The sequence below is a fragment of the Equus asinus genome, chromosome 9 (assembly GCF_041296235.1).
Source record: "Equus asinus isolate D_3611 breed Donkey chromosome 9, EquAss-T2T_v2, whole genome shotgun sequence".
NCBI classification, from domain to species: Eukaryota; Metazoa; Chordata; class Mammalia; order Perissodactyla; family Equidae; genus Equus; species Equus asinus.
The window spans coordinates 13,435,848-13,452,870 of record NC_091798.1 but is presented as its reverse complement, the minus strand read 5'-3'; the positions used below and the strand labels follow the sequence as shown (position 1 = coordinate 13,452,870).

The following is a 17,023-nucleotide window of genomic DNA, read 5'->3' as shown; positions in this document are numbered from 1 at the left end:
TGTCATTATCACCCACACGGGGGGCTGGTTAGCTGGGGTGGAGGCCTCCCTTGTGACCCTAAGACGTACCCAGTTGTTCTGTCTGACTCCTACCTGGCCCTACTACCTGCTTCCTTATCACCTGCACCTAGTCACTCAGCATATCTCCCCAAACAGGTACCTGTACAAACTCCGAGATCTTCACCTGGACTGTGACAATTACACAGAGGCCGCCTACACGCTCCTTCTCCACACCTGGCTTCTCAAGGTACAGCCCTTCCAGTGAAGTGGATTCATGCTAGGAACCCCTAAAAACCCTCAGAGCAAGTGGAAGAGTTAAAAAGAAAAGAAAAAGGATTAGCCAAATAAATTTTCTTTTGCACTGTGTCCTGAAATTATTGACCTGGCAGGTTACTTTTCTGCACTGCTTGACCTTGTCACATAACGTTTTGAGTGACCTTCACATTTAGCAGCAACAATAACCCCCTGAGATATGTTTTTCAGTTTTATATAACATCCGAACTGCTTTATGTAACATCCGGACATCAACTATAAATCATTAGCATGCCCAGTGAGCTGTTTTCCTTCTCTTGGAAATGTTGCTGCGGCTGGACACAGTCAGAAGTATTTCTTCTGGCTTTTGAAGAACTGGGACCATGTCTCCTAGGAGTTCAGAGAAAATTCCTACAAACCACACCCATGAGCCAACAGAGAGTCAAATAAACACAACTCAGCAAAAATCAGGAGGCACTTCCCAAATGGAGACTGCAGAGCAGCATCTCTCTGACTGACACTGATACCCAGGGTGGCAGGCAAGCCGGCAGCAGTGTTTGCAGGGCTTCCTCTTGCAGGCTCATCACAGGGAAAGACACCTGCCCTTGGTGGCCCTCAGCCCCCGTGACTCCGTGTGTCTTCTCTCCACAGTGGTCAGATGAGCAATGCGCATCGCAGGTCATGCAGACAGGCCAGCAGCACCCTCAGACTCACCGACAGCTGAAGGAGACTCTCTATGAGACCATCATAGGCTACTTTGACAAAGGAAAGGTAATTTGTCCCTGCCCTTCCTCTCTCTGTGAGCACCCTGGCTCCTGGGAAAGGCAGTTCTCTCCCATACTCTACAGCCAGTCCCTCTGCAGGTCTGGTCAGCTCTCCCTCCAAATCCTGAATCTGCTCACTTCTCTCCCTCTCCATTCCTACCACCTCCATTCAAGGCACCAACCTTGCTCACCTGGACACTCAATAAGTCCTAAGCAGTCTCCCTGCTTCCTCTATTGCCCCCAGCACATCTTCCTCCACGTAGGAAACAGGGTGATCGTAAAACATATATTGGATCACTTACAATCATCTTCTGCTTACAATCATCTCAGCGGCTTCCCCTTTAGATGAGCTTCCCCACTTAGAACAAATTACACAATCTTTCCCGTGACCTGTGAGGCCGCATATGAGCTGTCCCCTGACTGCTTCTCTTATTTCATCCCTGCCAAGCTCCCTCTTGCTCACATGCTCTATGGCAAGCTCTTTTCCACCTCAGGGCCTTTGCTTTCCCTGGCTTAGAACAGTTTTCCTCCATAACTTCTCATGGCCAGCTCCCTCTCACAGCTCAGGGCTTTGCATGATGTCACCTCCTCAAGGAGGCCTTCCTTGACCACCTTGGACAAAACAGCACCCCTGCCCTGAGTCACTCTGTTGCTTCCACAAATCTTGTTACTATCAGACATCACCTTCTTTGTTTCGTTTTTACTTGTTCATTGTCTGGCTCCCCACTTTAGAATGCCATGATCACAGAGACTTGTCTGGTCCACTGCTGAATGCCCAATGGCCAGCACAGATCCTGACATGCAGGGCCTGATAAATATATGTTGAATAGGTTAATGAATTAAATGTATGAATGACATTGTGGTGCCATCATTGATCTCTAAACAATGACAGGATGCTTGGTTGGGTTTGGTCAGAAAATTGGCCAGACCAACTTCTGCCCATCCTCCAGTCTCCAGGGGACCTTCAGGAACCACCAACCCAGATGCCAGCATTCATTCTGTAGGAGATGCAGCGTGGTGGCTAAGTTCTCAGGCTCTGGAGCCAGATAGCCTGGGTTTCAAACCTTGCTCCTCTTTCACCTACAATTCCCTTGGCCTCTCAGAGACTCCGATTCCCAATAGTAAGATACTAATAGTACCTATTTCCTAGTTGTATTGTGAAAATTAGGTGAGAAAACGTACCTAGTGTAGGAAGAGGTGCATAATAACATCTAGTTAGGTTTTAACTGTCGTCATCATTACCTTCCTTCTCCTTCAAGGCCCCTGCTGGCTGGCCACTTCCTCCACCAGGCCTTTCTTGCGTCCTCCGGCTTACCTACAGCCCTGCTCTCATTTGAATGGCAAGACCTCTTATAGTTCATCAGGACATAATTTAACACTTAATTCTGGTCTGCCCTGTCACTGCATTTCATTGCATCTGTCTTAGTCTGATCTCCCCACCTTCCCTGGAAAGATAAAATGAGGTAATGTCTGTAGAAGGGCTTATAAATTCCCAGGAGTTGAGCAGTTGAACACTGTTTTTAGAATTTACAATTATAAGCCTCTTGAGGGCAGAGACTCTGCCATGCCCGGATCCTCCTGCCCTGCTGGGCATCAGGTCAGAGCGTGCTCTTGGTATCAGCTGAGTCAGTCAGTCACAGTGTGAAAGCTCCAGAGTGCATGTTGAGCTTGTCCTTTGCAAGGCACCAGTTCAGCTCACCCTGTGATGAGCAGAGAGGAAAAAGGCGCAATCCCCAACCTCGAAGACCTTACCATCCAGTTGGCAAATACCAATCATGATCTTTTCTGCACATTACCCTTTGGTTTTGTGCAATAAGGTGGGGGTGGGGAAAGGAAACAGGGTGTGTCAAAGTACCTTGGGAGCAGAGAGGAAGGAGCAGATAGGTATAGCTCACTCTGAAATCTACTGCTATTGAAGCTTCTAGAATGAAACCCAAACTCCTTAGCACTCCTTTAACCTCCTTTCCCCATACCTCCTCTCATGGAGCCTCATTGCTCCAGACAGACACACAGTGGCTTTCTACTCCCTAAGAACATCTGCCATCACCTGGTGGACTCCTCTGCATCCCTGAAAACCCAAGGATTACATCTATTTATATGTATGCTTTACCCACTTTTGTTTCATGAAAGCAGAAGCTGTGTCTTGTCCATCTTTATATCTGCTCCATTGCTGCATATCACACCATGCCTAAAACCTAGCAGGTGCTCAATAATGAATGTATGAGACTCAGAGGGGTCGGTGACTGTCAGAGTTCCCAGGACCACAGGAGCAGACCTGGGAGGAAATCCCAAGCTGCCAGGCCCCCTCTCTGGTCCCTTAGTGGTCTTGTTAACAGACGGGGAGAGCATTTCAGCATATTATGGTGGGAAGCTGGCAAAGATCGCCACTTGAGCCACAGTGCCCTGGCCCAGCCCAGGGGTGTTACCACCACCTTCTTGTTCAGGCTGAAGAGAAAGCACCAGCCCATCTGGCCCACAGACTTGGTTCCTCCTGGCACATAAAGCATCTTTATGCTGCTCACTAAGCTGTCCGTGGGTTTACAGCCGCGGCTCCTCCGCTCGGCACTTGCTTTTATTTATTTTTACGCTTGGATGCAGAGAGAGCACTTCTGCTACAAAGTGCACACTGCATTTTGGCAGCCTCCCCTCTCTCCTCCCACTCCTCCCCCAGCTTCTCCAGTTAGGCCCATTTCCCATTTTAAACCCGCATGTGAAATGCCATGAGTGTCCCTTGAGACTGCCAGATCTCCAGCCCACCCTGCCTCTCCCCCTGCACTCCGCAGGGATTCCCACGCCCTTCCATCTAAGATGGAGGGATGACCTATTGGCTCCAGCCTGAGACAGAGCAGAGGAAAAGGGTCCCTTGTGTCCAGGGTTCGTTTTTTCGGAATTTTTTTTAAACATGGAAAAGACCTACTAAAAAAAGTTTTAATCACTCTTTTGAATACTCTAGTAGCACCCCCACCTCTGTGCTGCCCCCTGCCCACTCACACACCCCAAAAAGCCCCGGGAAGAGCGGATAGGCATAGAGCTTCAGTTATACAGGCTGACTAAGTCCTAGAGATCTGCTGGGCAGCATTGGGCCTAGGTGGACAATACCGTATCATGCTCTTAAAATTCTGTTAAGGGGGTAGATCTCATGTTAAGTGTTCTTACCACAACAGAAAGAAAAGAAAGAGTGAGGGAAGGGAAGGAAGGAGGCAAGGAGGGAGGGAGGAGAGAGAGACAGTAGAAAGAAAGTTGGCCAAAGAAAGTAAAAAGTGGCAGGATCAGCAGAGTGGAAAGATCCCAGGAGTGAACCTCAGGAGAACTGGATCTGGCCCCAACTTTGTCTCCAGAAACTCTGACCTTAGGCCATCTGCTAACTTCTGTGTGAAAAATTTCCATTTGGAAAATGGGGTGAACACCTCCCTGCCCCACCCCTACATGGGGAAGCTGAGGGAGTCAAGGGTTAATTTACTAAATACTTCCCCACACCCCGGTGGGCGTCCTGGCCCTGCTTTTTGTTGGGCATCTGACATGGGGCAGTTGGTCTGCCTCTGTGAACTTCCATTTCTCCCTGGGAAATGAGGATGTTACTAGTCACCTCTCAGAGTGACTGTGAAGATCCAGAGAGCATGCAGATAAAGTGTTTAGCCTGGTCTGTGGCTGCTCCATTATTTATGAAGAAACCGAGTGAGAGGCAGAGGAAGGGTCATGCTCCTGGGAAGCGCCTGGCTCCCTGTGTGTGGGCCAGAGCGAGGCTTGCAGCTCAGCCCCAGGAGGCAGAGCCGCCCAGGTCCCTTCTGCAGCAAGGACCCTGCAAACCTGAGGCACCCTCTGACCTTTGTCTCCCCAACCTTCCTGTAGATGTGGGAAGAGGCCATCAGTCTGTGCAAGGAGCTGGCGGAACAGTACGAGATGGAGATCTTTGACTACGAGCTGCTGAGCCAGAACCTGGTAAGGCAGCCCCAGGAGCACCGACTGCCCTGGAGGCCGGGCGCTCAGGGCCTGGCTCACCAGAGAGACGGGAGAGGGGTGGGAGGCCCGGCAGGTTGAGGACACTACAGAAAGAATGGAAGTAGAGCCCAGGCTGAGCCAGGCTGTGCTGAGCGGCTCCCTCCCAGTTGGGAATATTTCCAAAGGGAGGTATTCTGGGAAAACTCATCAGATGGAGCATTAAGTACCTGCTGGGCACTGGGGCTGCTGTGGCTGCTGCTGCACATCCGATAAATTCTGTACTACATTTGCAGTGAAATTCCCACAAATCACTAAGCCAATTAAATAAAAACACAAATTTGTGCTTTCTGATTAACAGATTAATCACATTAATGCTTCCCATCTGGCCATTCCCCATTAGCTCCTCCATGCTGGTGATTTGGTGAAGGAAGTGGAAAGCGGGAGGAAGCCAGCCTCCCCTGCTTCCGCTGCAGAGGCCGGGGCTTGGCGGGAGGTGACCTCTGCAGGGAAAATGCAGGAAGTTTTGGCTGCTCCTGACTCACACCACCCCCTACACACACAGATTTCCTGGTGCCTGAGAGCCGGGACCCCAGGGCCCCATCTTAGGCCATTTTGAGAGGCCAGTCCAGCAGTTTCCAGGGCACTGTAAAATGAGAGTCAGAGTGTCGGGAGAGGATTTATAGCTTTTTGCAGGGAGGATGGGTATGGAGCATAGTATTCTTATAAAAAACAACTGAGCTGTTGGCTGTTTGCACTGTGTGTGAGAGCTAATGCAAACACATGTACTCACACCAAGAAACACTCATGTCTGCCCCACTTGTACGTCTACATGGATATTTGCAGACATGGAATCACACGTGCCGTCTAAACCTGCATTCATGCACACACACACACACACACACGCCCCCCCAGTACACATTCATGCACACGCTGATCTGCATGCACATCCATGTGCCAAGCCCACATCGCGCGGGCCCATGTCCAGGTCTATGCACATTTATCTTCCATATTGTATCAAATTTAAGATGCTATCATTTGTGAGGTGAACATTTTTCTTTTTGGATGTGCCACATCATGATTTCTGTCTGGCTAATAGCAGTTGTAAGATGCCATCATGTGTAAAGTAAGACACAAACTGTTTTCAGAGACGCTAAAATATGAAGAACACACACCTCTTAGAACTGATATGAAACATGTTGAGTGTGCATACACAGGAAGACATCTGTACCAAGAGACGTTTGCCCGTCCATGGATCCTCACTGCCATATGCCCGGTGTGCAGGGAGCCAGGAGCAGAGTGGCAGTGGTGGGGGCTCTGGATAGCTGGCTGGGTTCAATTCCATACTTACTGGCTACACTATGAGAAACCATTTCTTTATCTGCAAAACAGAAATACAATACTCATGGGGTTGTTATATGGATGATCCAAGCGAACGAGCTAGGGCAGGCGGAGTGATTAACACAGTTCCTGGTACTTTGTGATTACAGACATTTCCACAATATGCAAATACGTGCACTTGGCATATTGGTTCTGCTATAATGATCATGTCTTAACCGCGGCCTCTCTGACTTGAATGTGCCTTTGATACACATCTGTGTTGTTACAAGCTGTGAGTTTTCCTCTTTCAGATCCAGCAGGCAAAATTCTACGAAAGTATCATGAAAATTCTCAGGCCCAAGCCAGACTACTTTGCTGTTGGATACTACGGCCAGGGGTTCCCCTCCTTTCTGCGGGTGAGTTTTGGGTAACTCGGCACTAGGCCAGGGTCCCGGGGCCTTGGCACCTCAGCTGTCCCTCTGCACTTTGAGGATCTGCTTGTGCTCAGACGCTGTGCTCTCCTCCGTCTGAGCACCGCCCCGACCCCTGCACACTCCCCAATCCCCATCCATCATAGTCCCTTTCAGCCATCCCATGTTTCTCTTAATTCACAGCAACCAGAGCTGCCTCGTGAGGTAGTGAGCTCCCCATCCCTGGAAGGAAGTGTTCAGAGAGGCTGGAGGACCTCTGCTTCCCAGCAGTTGCTGTAGATCACTGGTCTCAGACCTTTTCGTCTCAGGACCCCACTTCTCTCTTAAAAATTATCAAGGTCCCCGAAGAACTTCTGTGTTTATAGACTCTATCCATCTACAGTTACCATGTTCAAAATTAACACTAAGAAGATTTTGAAATATTTATCAATTTATTTAAAAATAACAATAATAAACCCATCACATGTGAACATAAATTGTATCTTTATGAAAAAGAGCTATGTTTTCCAATAAAAAAATTAGTGCAGTAAGATTGTTTCATATTTACACAAATCTCTTCAATGTCCAGATGAAGAGAGAACAGCTAGATTCTTGCGCATGCTTCTGCATTCAGTCTGTTGTGACACTGCGCATCACTCAGCCTCTGGAAAACTCTACTGCACACTCGTGGGACAAGGAGGGTGAAAAAGGCGAAGAATAGCTTACTGTTGTTATGAGAAAAGTGTTGATCTATCAAGGCCCTGAAAGGGTCTTGAGGACCTTCAGGGATCCCTGGAGCACAGTTTCTGATCTGACACTGCCGTGCAGTAGTCATTGGTCATGTGGGATTAGGCCAGCGATAGGCTTCCTTCCGGTCAGTGAGTCTGTGGTCAGTTCTGAGGCCAGGAGATGCAACAGAAACCGTGAATCTGATCTCTGACCTCACCTGATTTGTGATCTGTCAAGGAGATAAATCACTCCCCACTACCGATCCACATGGAAGTCAGAGTGGGCTTGCGGGAGTGAGCGCCACAACCTCCGGAGGGTAGACAGTGAGGCTGTCCTCGATAGAACAGAGGAGACTTCCCAAGCCGCTCGTACGTCAGAACCCCCTGGGGAACCTGTTAACAATACATGTTCCTGGGCCCTGCTCCAGGTCTAGAGTGAGGCCTGGGAATCTGAACTTCTAAAAGTCTCTTAGGCTCCTCTGGTGATGGGCCAGGTTTGGAAGCCCTGATGTACAGAGGTGACAGACAGGGTTTGGACTGAAGAACTTCGGGGCCATTAGAGGTGGCACAGATGGCACAGATATGGTCTAGGACAGGTTTCTCAACCTCAGCTCTATCAACACTTTGGACCAGGTCATTCTTTGCTGTGGGGCTGTCCTCTGCGTTGAAGGATGCTCAGCAGCATCCTGGGCCTCTACCCACTAGATGCCAGTAGCTCCCCTCCCCGTAGTTGATATCCAAAAATATTTCCAGATATTTCCAGGGTCCCTTAGGAGGCAAAACCACCACGTGTTTGAAAACTACGGGCCTAGAAGAGGCTAATGTGGTCCAGGAAGGGTAAAGAGTGTGTTTCTATTAAGCCACGGCCAGGAGCCAAGTGACAAAGTACCCAAATGCTGGTCCCTTCCGGCCCACAGGCCCAGCCCACATGGGCCATTAATGGCAGGAGGGAAATTCTGCAGTCATGTAAATAGGACTGTAGATGTGACACAGTGAAAGTTGGGTGAGGAATTATTCCAAAAGCTGTACATAAGATGGTTTGAAGGAGAAATTCTCAGCATCCATGATGTCCTTTCCATTCAGAACCAATCTTTTTAATGAAGTCATGTGCGCAGCTAAAGTTCAGTGAGTTGAGTCCCTCCTTTTCCTGGTGCTGTAACAGAGAAGAGAGAGATCTATAGGAGGTCCCCATAGCCCACTGTTCATGTCACAAGCCTCCCAGCTTTGTTTGGACCATGTCCTCCAAGCCTGGGCTCTGGAATCTCTGATGGGTGTCATTTCTCTGCAGAACAAAGTGTTCATCTACCGAGGGAAGGAGTATGAGCGAAGAGAAGATTTCCAGATGCAGCTGATGAGCCAGTTCCCCAATGCAGAGAAGATGAACACGACCTCTGCCCCTGGGGATGAGGTGAAGAACGCCCCAGGCCAGTGTATCCTTGGAGAAGGCCCCTGCCCAGGGGCCAGGCATGGGCAGCCCTGCACGACTTTAGCCCACAGAGCCCCACCTTTAGCTCAGAGCGGCTGCCAGAATCATGGCAGTGGTGCCAAGTTTAGTGTCTAGTGTGGGGTCCAAAGAACCCATCTCAGAAAATTCTAAATGTTGCATTCATTGATTAATTCACTCACTCACTCATTCATTCCTGTAATGAATACTGTCATGCCCTGACTCTATGCCAAGCATTGTGCAAGGCACTGGAGATTACCCTCACAAAGTGGTCCTGCCTTCAGGGAGCTTCAGTCTAGCAAGCAAAGGAGACATTGAAGAACTAACTGTACCGTTAGATATGTATTTATCAAAATGTGATCAATGCCAAGAGGAAGCCATACAGGGTACTATGACTGGGAGGGCAGAGAAGGCTTCCTTGAGGAAGGCAATGTTAAAGGTGACTAACCAGCCAAAGGTTAGTGGGCGTGGGAGAGAATGTCCCAGACCGAGGGAAGGAGCATCATGTGCAAAGGCCTTGAGTGGGAAGGAGCATGGCAGGTTCCAAGAACCAAAATGGCGCCACACTGCTCTTATAATAAAATCAAAACTCCTGAGCCAGGCCTGCAAGGCTGTCCCATCATCTGATCCCGCCTGCCTCTCCAGTGTCATCACCTCCTGACTCTTCCTTTCCTTTCTCGGCCCCTCTGGCCACACTGGCCTTGTTTCTGCTCCTTACATGCTCCCAGCTTGTTCCCACCTCTGGGCCTGTGCATTGTCTGTTCCCTCTGTTTGGAATGCCCTTCCCCCAGCTCCTTTCTCACCCATCAGATCCTAACTCAGTGTCTCCTCCTCGAAGAGGAGTTCCCTGGTCACCTTCTCTAAAGTGGCCTTGTCTGAACTCTTCATGGCCCTGTAATCTCAAACCCTGCTGGTTTGCTTTAGAGAACTGATCTCAACCTGTCACTATGTTTTGTGCTTTTTAAAGGTACGTGTAAGCTGGAAGGTAAGCTTCCAGAGGGCAGGGCTGTGCTGCCTTGTCCATTGCGGTAATCCCCGTCTCCCATGGTGCGCGGCGCACATCTGACTCTCAGAAAATACTTGCTGGTTAATAGAAAGACAAAGATAACAAGGGAGAAGGAGAAAGAGAGAAAAGAGAGACAAATAGAGAAAGGAAGGAAAGAGGGAGACAGGGAGGAGCCAGCTCACTGGGGTACACAGAGGTGATCTAAGGTGACGCAGTGAGGTTGGGTAGGTGGGGTGTAAACGGCTCCAGTGCAGCCAGGTGTGGTGTCCACGGGGCCAGGGGCTGACGCTGGGCAGGAGGCAGGACTCAGGTGGCAGGAGCACATAAACCCAGGAGAAGGCCGACAGCCAAGCGAGGGTGCATTGGCCAGCCTGGCTCGCCGCACTGCACCCTTTAGCAAAGATTAAGTTACAGCCTTTAAAATGGGGTTGACAGGTTGCATGACTGGTCTGCTAAGTCTGCCGAACCTTAATCCAAATATTTTTCCCTCGGGTGATACATATTCATCTGCAACCTTTTCATTATGCTCGCCTGCCCTTCATGCCTGCTCCACCATGGTTATTTGCAGGAGGAAATGCAACTGGTGGCAGGGCTGGCTGGTTACAAATGTGAGTTTGGTTACAGGTGAGACACGGGATTAGCACTGAGGCCCTTCTAAGTGGGCATCTTGGTGCGGAACAGGGCTGTGGCCTTTTAACTTGCAGGAGGAGGAGAGAGCAGGTGTTACTGGGCCATATCGTCACATGTAGGCCTGACTCAGTGCCAGGAACCAAGTGGAAAAGGAAGGAGGAAGGGATGACATTTGCTAAATGTCCTCATCATGCCACACATGAGACTGAGAGCTTTATAACCATTATTTCTTAATCCCCATAAAACCCTATAAGGTGCATATTAATTTTCCCTATTTAAGGAGAAGGAATATGTGGGGCAGAGAGGTAAAGTGATTTGCCTAAGATCACAAAGGTAGGTAGTGATGGAGTTGAGATTTGGACTCCAAAACCTCTCTCTCTCAAAGTCTGTATGCTTTCTCTAATGCCTTTGCTTTAAGATTAATGAACAGAATGTTCTTTATTAACTATTCGTCATGTACTAGGCACTTTCATGCATTGTTTCATTTTATCCTCATAATAATGCCGTGAGTTGGGTATTATTATTCTCTGCATTTTACAAATAAGAAAACTGATACTCAGGGGCCGGCCCCATGGCGTAGTGGTTAAGTTCATGTGCTCTGCTTCAGCTGCCTACAATTCACAGGTTCAGATCCCGGGCACAGACCTACACACCACTCATCAAGCCACACTGTGGTGGCATCCCACATACAAAACAGATGAAGATTGGCACAGATGTTAGCTCAGGGCTAGTCTTCCTCACCAAAAAAAAAGAAAAAAAAAGAAAAAGAAAAGAAAACTGATACTCAAAAAATGGAAGCAGCTCGTACACGGTCTCAGGAAGTGATGGAGCTAGGATTTGAACTCAGGTCTGCTTTCGCCAAAATCCAGACTCTTAGTGCTCTGTTCACTTGCCTTCACTTGATGAAAAGCTGACAAGCATTTTGGAAAGGTGACAGGTCTCATGTCTTCTCACTTAAGTATCCAAGTAGGGGAAGACATTTGAAAGCAAGGGTCTCTTAGCTGGTGTCTCCTGTCCCCAGCCTCCTACTGCCCAGACCCTGGGGCCGCAGTTCCCATCACAGGTTCAGCATGTGGTGAGAGTCCAGCCATGAATTCTCCCGGACGTGATTTGAAGGCTCTGGTGTCACTAGCTTCCCCAGGACAGGTTTGGATTCTCCTCTTGGACCAAGGCCAGTTGCTAAGATCAGTAGACACGACCTAGAATCTTCTCTAAAGCAAGAGTTGGCAAACTTCTCTGAAAGGACCAGATAGGAAATATTTTAGTCTTTGTGGGCCGTGTGGCCTCTGCCACAACTGCTCAACTCTGTTGTTGTGGTGGGAGAGCAGCCATGGGTAATGCAGAAATGGATGGGTGTGGCCGTGTTCCAAAAAACTTTATTTATGAACAGGGAAACTGGAATTTAATATCATTTCACATGTCACAAAATACTCTTATTTTCCAACCATTTAAAAATACAAAAATTCTTCGTTGTGAACCGTACCAGAACAGGCAGTGAGCTGGATCTGACCTGGGGCCATCATTTGCCAACTCCTGCCCTAGACTTAATCCAGAGTGGCTTCCACCCAGAAAAGGCTGGTGGTTACATGGCTTGAGAAAGAAAATGGTTTTCCTGAATATTACAGAAATCCTTCCAGGGAGGTTTATTCATTTGTCTTAAACATTGTAGTCTCTCTCTCTTTCTTGCTCTCTCTCCCTCACCTTCTCTCTGAGGAATTCTCATTTAACGTGGAAATATTCTTCAGAGATAAAACAATTAAATCCTCAACATATCAATTTGGCATGAGTTTATCAGAAGGGGTGCAACTGAATTTAGCTTGGAATTATATTTTGGTGATTTCTTACATGTGAGGGAATCCCAGCTCCTTCCATCAGAAAGCTCCCAGTCTGGTGGGGAGGGAGCGGGAGAGAAGATGAAGCTGGAGAGAGAAGAGCCCAATGTACAGAGGAAATGCGGTGGAGAGTCAGAGGAGAAGAACACCGGACTGAGGGCAAAGTGAATGCTCAAGCGGGCTGTGGTATTTGACATTTTCCTAAAGGGCTCACAGGGAGAGGTGGCAATGGGGAAAATATTTCAAGCGAAGGGAATAGTAGAATCTTTTGGATACCCAGAGATAATGGTGAGAGATGTGTTGGGGTCATAGTGCAGTAGCTTTGAATGCCAGCAAGAGGAGTTTGTGATTCCTTAGTTGGCAGAAATATCAGGCCCGGGAGAAGAGTTTTGGAGTTATGGTGGTCATCAGGTAGAACAGAGGGATGAGAGAACTTGAATACCTAAAGAACAGAAATGGGTTAAAGGAGACATGGAAGGTAGGGAAAGGGAAGCAGGGGTCAGGGATGGGACCAGTGACAACAGATTTTATTCATTTAGTTTGTGATATTATTGGCTTCAAATGAATAAAGGTCTAGAATAGGCAGGACAAAGATCTGGCCCACATTGTGCCTCTCCTATAGCCTGTGCCCATGGCAGGCATCACTTATTGATCACCAAACTCTTTCCCCCTGAGCATGGACATGGCCTTGCAATCCTGTCTTAGGCAGTCGCTTTCAAACTTTCGGAGTTGGAATGCAAAGTGATGGCTATTAGCATATTCTAAAGCAGTGCTTCTCAAACTTAAGGATGCATATGAATGACCTGAAGATCTTATAAAACTACAGACTCTGATTGGGTAGATCTGAGGTAGGGCATGAGAGGCATCATTTCTAACAAGCTCTCAGGTGATGCTGATGCTGCTGGTTAGAGGAGCACATGAAGTAGCAGTCTAGACTCAAGGAACCCTGAGCTTAGGGTTAAAAGACCCAAATACAAACCTCTGCTCTGTTGTCACAAGCTGTGTGACCTTCAACATGTTGTCTGGCTTCTTTGACCTTGATGTCCCTGTCTATGAAACGGGGACAATTTATATTAATAACACTGCTCAGTAGAATTGGAGAGGTGAAAGGAGACTGTGGGGAGACATGCTCTACGATTGATTGAGAGCTGTAAATTCATTAGATGGCATTATTGCTAATATAGCAATGGTGATGATTAAGGACCACTAACCAACTGTTAGCAGGGGCTAAGCCCTGGGATTGGGCAGCTCTGATAAGGACCACAGTGACTGCTAACTGGTCATTGGGACCTATTTGGCAGCCAGCAACCTGAGGTTGGTCATTCAATAACAACTTGGCCTGAGAAGTGCTGGCCTGAAAGGTCTCGGCCTGAGCCTGCTACACTTGGAACTGTCTCTGCTGCTGACAGACGTGTTGTGAGCCCTTAACTGCGGGGACCCCAGACATCCAGTGCTTCACTGTCCAGCCCGTCTTGGATGAACACCCCAGGTTCAAGAATAAGCCGGTGCCTGACCAGATTATAAAGTAAGACCTGAAGCTCACTGGAAGGAGGGATGGGGAAAAAAATCTCATGGGGCTGCCAAGCTGAGCTGGTGGCATGATAGGCCCTAGAGCCCTTCTATTTCCTTCTCTATCTTTGCTGGCCTGCTCCCCCTTTCCTCTTCGGAGAAGAATCACCCCCAATTAGCAGTCTGGGCTCTGCCAGAGAGGGATGGGAGGAGCAAGGGTATGGCTCCCCTGTAGCACAGAAAATCCTCAGTAGGCAGCAATGAGCTGCACTGAACTGAACGAGCAGAGCCTATCATGCAGGTTGATCTCCAAGTGACTCCAAGGAATCCACAGCCAGAGAGCATGGGCCAGGCAGGCGACGGGCAGGGTGGGGGCCAAGGGCAGTGCTCATGCTGAGCACTTTCTCCCAAAAGGGCATCTTTTCTGTATGTAAGGTTGTGCATTGACACTGGACATGTTCAGACTATGATAAAGGGGCATTAGAGGAAGCAGTGTGAAGGCAGGCATCAATCTGTTCAATACCAGATTGCAGGGTCAGATGAGGCCATGAGGCAGGCACCTGTGGGCTCTCTGGGGCCCAAGGCTACACCCCTCCCTCCTCACCCCCCTCAGGTCCAGGTACCCAATATAGCACCTCGAGGGCCTTAGTAAAAGGCTCTCCTCTGGGAGGCCCAGTCAGAAGCAGGAGCTCCTTTGTGAGAAGGGCCTGTTCCTTCAGGGAGAGGCAGCCCCCTGCCCCGGCCTGTAGCGCCGCACCAGTGCCCATGGCTGAGCAGGTACAGCTCAACTTGGATCTCAGCTGTCTGTCATCTCTCAGTCAGGCACCGTGGGCAGGGGATGACAACTATACAGCCAGCACTGTGCCCTGCTGGCCCAATGTTAGCATCTCCCTAGAGATTCAGGAAGAGTGATTCGGGAGCTGGCTGGGACACTTAATGAAATCCTTGGAAGACACCCCTGGGACATTAGGCTCAGACCTTAGGTGATTCTAGATCCTTGACTGAAGTCACTGGAAATGGTGACCCAGGCAACTCCATGTGCATTGATGCTAGAATTCCACCTCCTTGGGTACCCTAAGGGATGCTACGTTCTCATGAGGGCATAAGACCAGTCTAGCTTCTAAACCACCCTGCAAGGAAAGCCTGATTTTAAATGCTACCACAAGGACTCTGCCAGACTCACGTTTATTGTAGTGGGCCTTCCTGGACGGCACGGTGTTGGGTCAGGTTTTGTGTCAGCAGTGGGCATGCTACCAGGAGCCTCAGCCTCTTCCTCTCTTTCAGCTTTTATAAGTCCAACTATGTGCAAAAGTTCCACTATTCCCGGCCTGTGCGCAGGGGCACCGTCGACCCCGAGAATGAGTTTGCTGTGAGTATCTCCCCTACCCTTCAGCAGCCCTGATCATTCCCCTGGGCCATCTTACCAACCAAAGCATGCACCTGCAGCCCCAGAATGGGCGGGAATTTGATCCAAAGCCAAAGGCAGTAAAACTAACATCTGCTGATACCATGACACCCCTTCCCTCATTTCTTGAGCTTTTCCACTTTTAAGATATAACCCAGACCTGTGTGTGAGATGCACCTTTAAACCACAGGGCATTCGGGCATTTCCAGAAGGTAGGACGCTCAGGCTAAGAAGGGGTGTTGATGAAGTCAAACCTTCCAGGGAATACCAATAAGTCACATCGATTTCAGTCCCCACTGTCCCCTCTGTGTTTCCCAGCTGGGACCAGTCTTTCTATTCCCAAGGGCCAAGCTGGCATGGGAGGTGCTCCAAGTATCTCTCAGCTCTTTGCCTTAGACTGTGATGCTCCATATTTTGGGAGTCACTGCCCCCGTGAGAATCTAAGGAACACTGTGGACCTCCCCCAGGAAACGCAGGCGGATGCATTCAGTATTGCCTGAAATTCTGACTGTTCAGAGACCAAGGTTAAAGCTTACTGGGCCTAAATCCAGGGAAAACTTAAACTTCATGCTGGGAAAGAATTCTTAAGGGTTAGATGGGAGTGTGTTTCTGGGTCTTGCAATATTTGTTCTCATTTCGGGTGGATGCGAGGCCTGGGGGCCCGGCTGGGTTCCCGCCAAAGCTCCCTGGTAGCCAGGTTTCATAAGTATCTTGCTTTCCTGCCCTGCCACCCCCTTCCCACGTGACAGTCGATGTGGATCGAGAGAACCTCCTTCATGACTGCATACAAGCTTCCAGGGATCCTGCGCTGGTTTGAGGTGGTTCACATGTCCCAGGTGAGTCCACGGGGCGTTGGGCACATCCTTTCCCTGCTTCAAGCAGGACACAGCTGGCCTTGGGGGGAGGGGGGGATGGGAGGGGGGCCCTTTGACTGTAAAAAGGGGACCAGCTTTTGTTCAAAGCTGCCATGGGAGTCCCGGAATTCGTGTGCAGGAAGGGACCTGAGGCAGCATCCAGATTCCTGTGTTCAGATTTGTGTTTTAAGTGTCAGATAACTTTGTTTCCCTACATATGAGACCTACCACAGAGCCCAATGATAAAGCTGATGCATGGGGAGCCTCTGCAGCGGGCAGCCGGGAGGCAGGGGCAGGGAACTCCACCCACTCCATCACCCCTCACTTCCTCCCATCTCCACAGCCCCTCGGGGCGCCTCTGCAGAATGAACCTATTTTATAGTTGGATAAACGGAGGCTCAGAGGGAGAAAATCACGCAGAGGCAAAGCTCTGGGCAGAAGGCAGATGTCCGAACTCCCCGTGCAGAGAGCACTTATGTTGCTTCTCAACACACTGCATGGCCCCCTGTCCTCAGACAGCTAAGGGTCTTGCAGCTCCCAGGATACACGGGGAGGGCCAGGGTGGTTGTGAGGAAACCTGAGAAGTAGGGAGGATGTATTCAGGGTGTCTTATTCATTTATTCATTCAACACATACTTAATGAGTACCTAATGCATGTCAAGCACTGTTCTAAGACCTGGAGATTTCACAATGGAGCTTACATTATAGTCCAGAAGACAGATTAAAAAGTCAAAGAAAATATACAATGTGTCAAATGGTGATAACCATTATGGAGAAAAATAAAAGAGAAAAGTGATGAAGGAGGGGTTGCTATTTTAAATAAGCTGGTCAGAGAAAGCCTCCTTAATAAAATGACTTTTGAGCAAAGGCCTGGAGGAAGTGAGGGAGTGGTCCATGCAGATGTTGACGAGGACAATCTAGCAGAGGGAACAG

At 49.1% G+C, this 17,023-nt stretch overlaps 1 protein-coding gene across 1 annotated transcript in view; it reads left to right on the top strand.

Annotated features, from left to right (window-relative positions):
• DOCK2 (dedicator of cytokinesis 2) overlaps positions 1-17,023 on the top strand; it is a 406,061-nt gene that overhangs the window by 369,187 nt on the left and 19,851 nt on the right. Inside the window, exons 37-44 of the mRNA XM_014850884.3 lie at positions 157-247; positions 904-1,023; positions 4,866-4,955; positions 6,584-6,688; positions 8,699-8,840; positions 13,766-13,847; positions 15,116-15,200; positions 15,986-16,072. Coding sequence (XP_014706370.1) covers positions 157-247; positions 904-1,023; positions 4,866-4,955; positions 6,584-6,688; positions 8,699-8,840; positions 13,766-13,847; positions 15,116-15,200; positions 15,986-16,072 — 802 coding nt within the window. The remainder of the gene's footprint in view (positions 1-156; positions 248-903; positions 1,024-4,865; positions 4,956-6,583; positions 6,689-8,698; positions 8,841-13,765; positions 13,848-15,115; positions 15,201-15,985; positions 16,073-17,023) is intronic.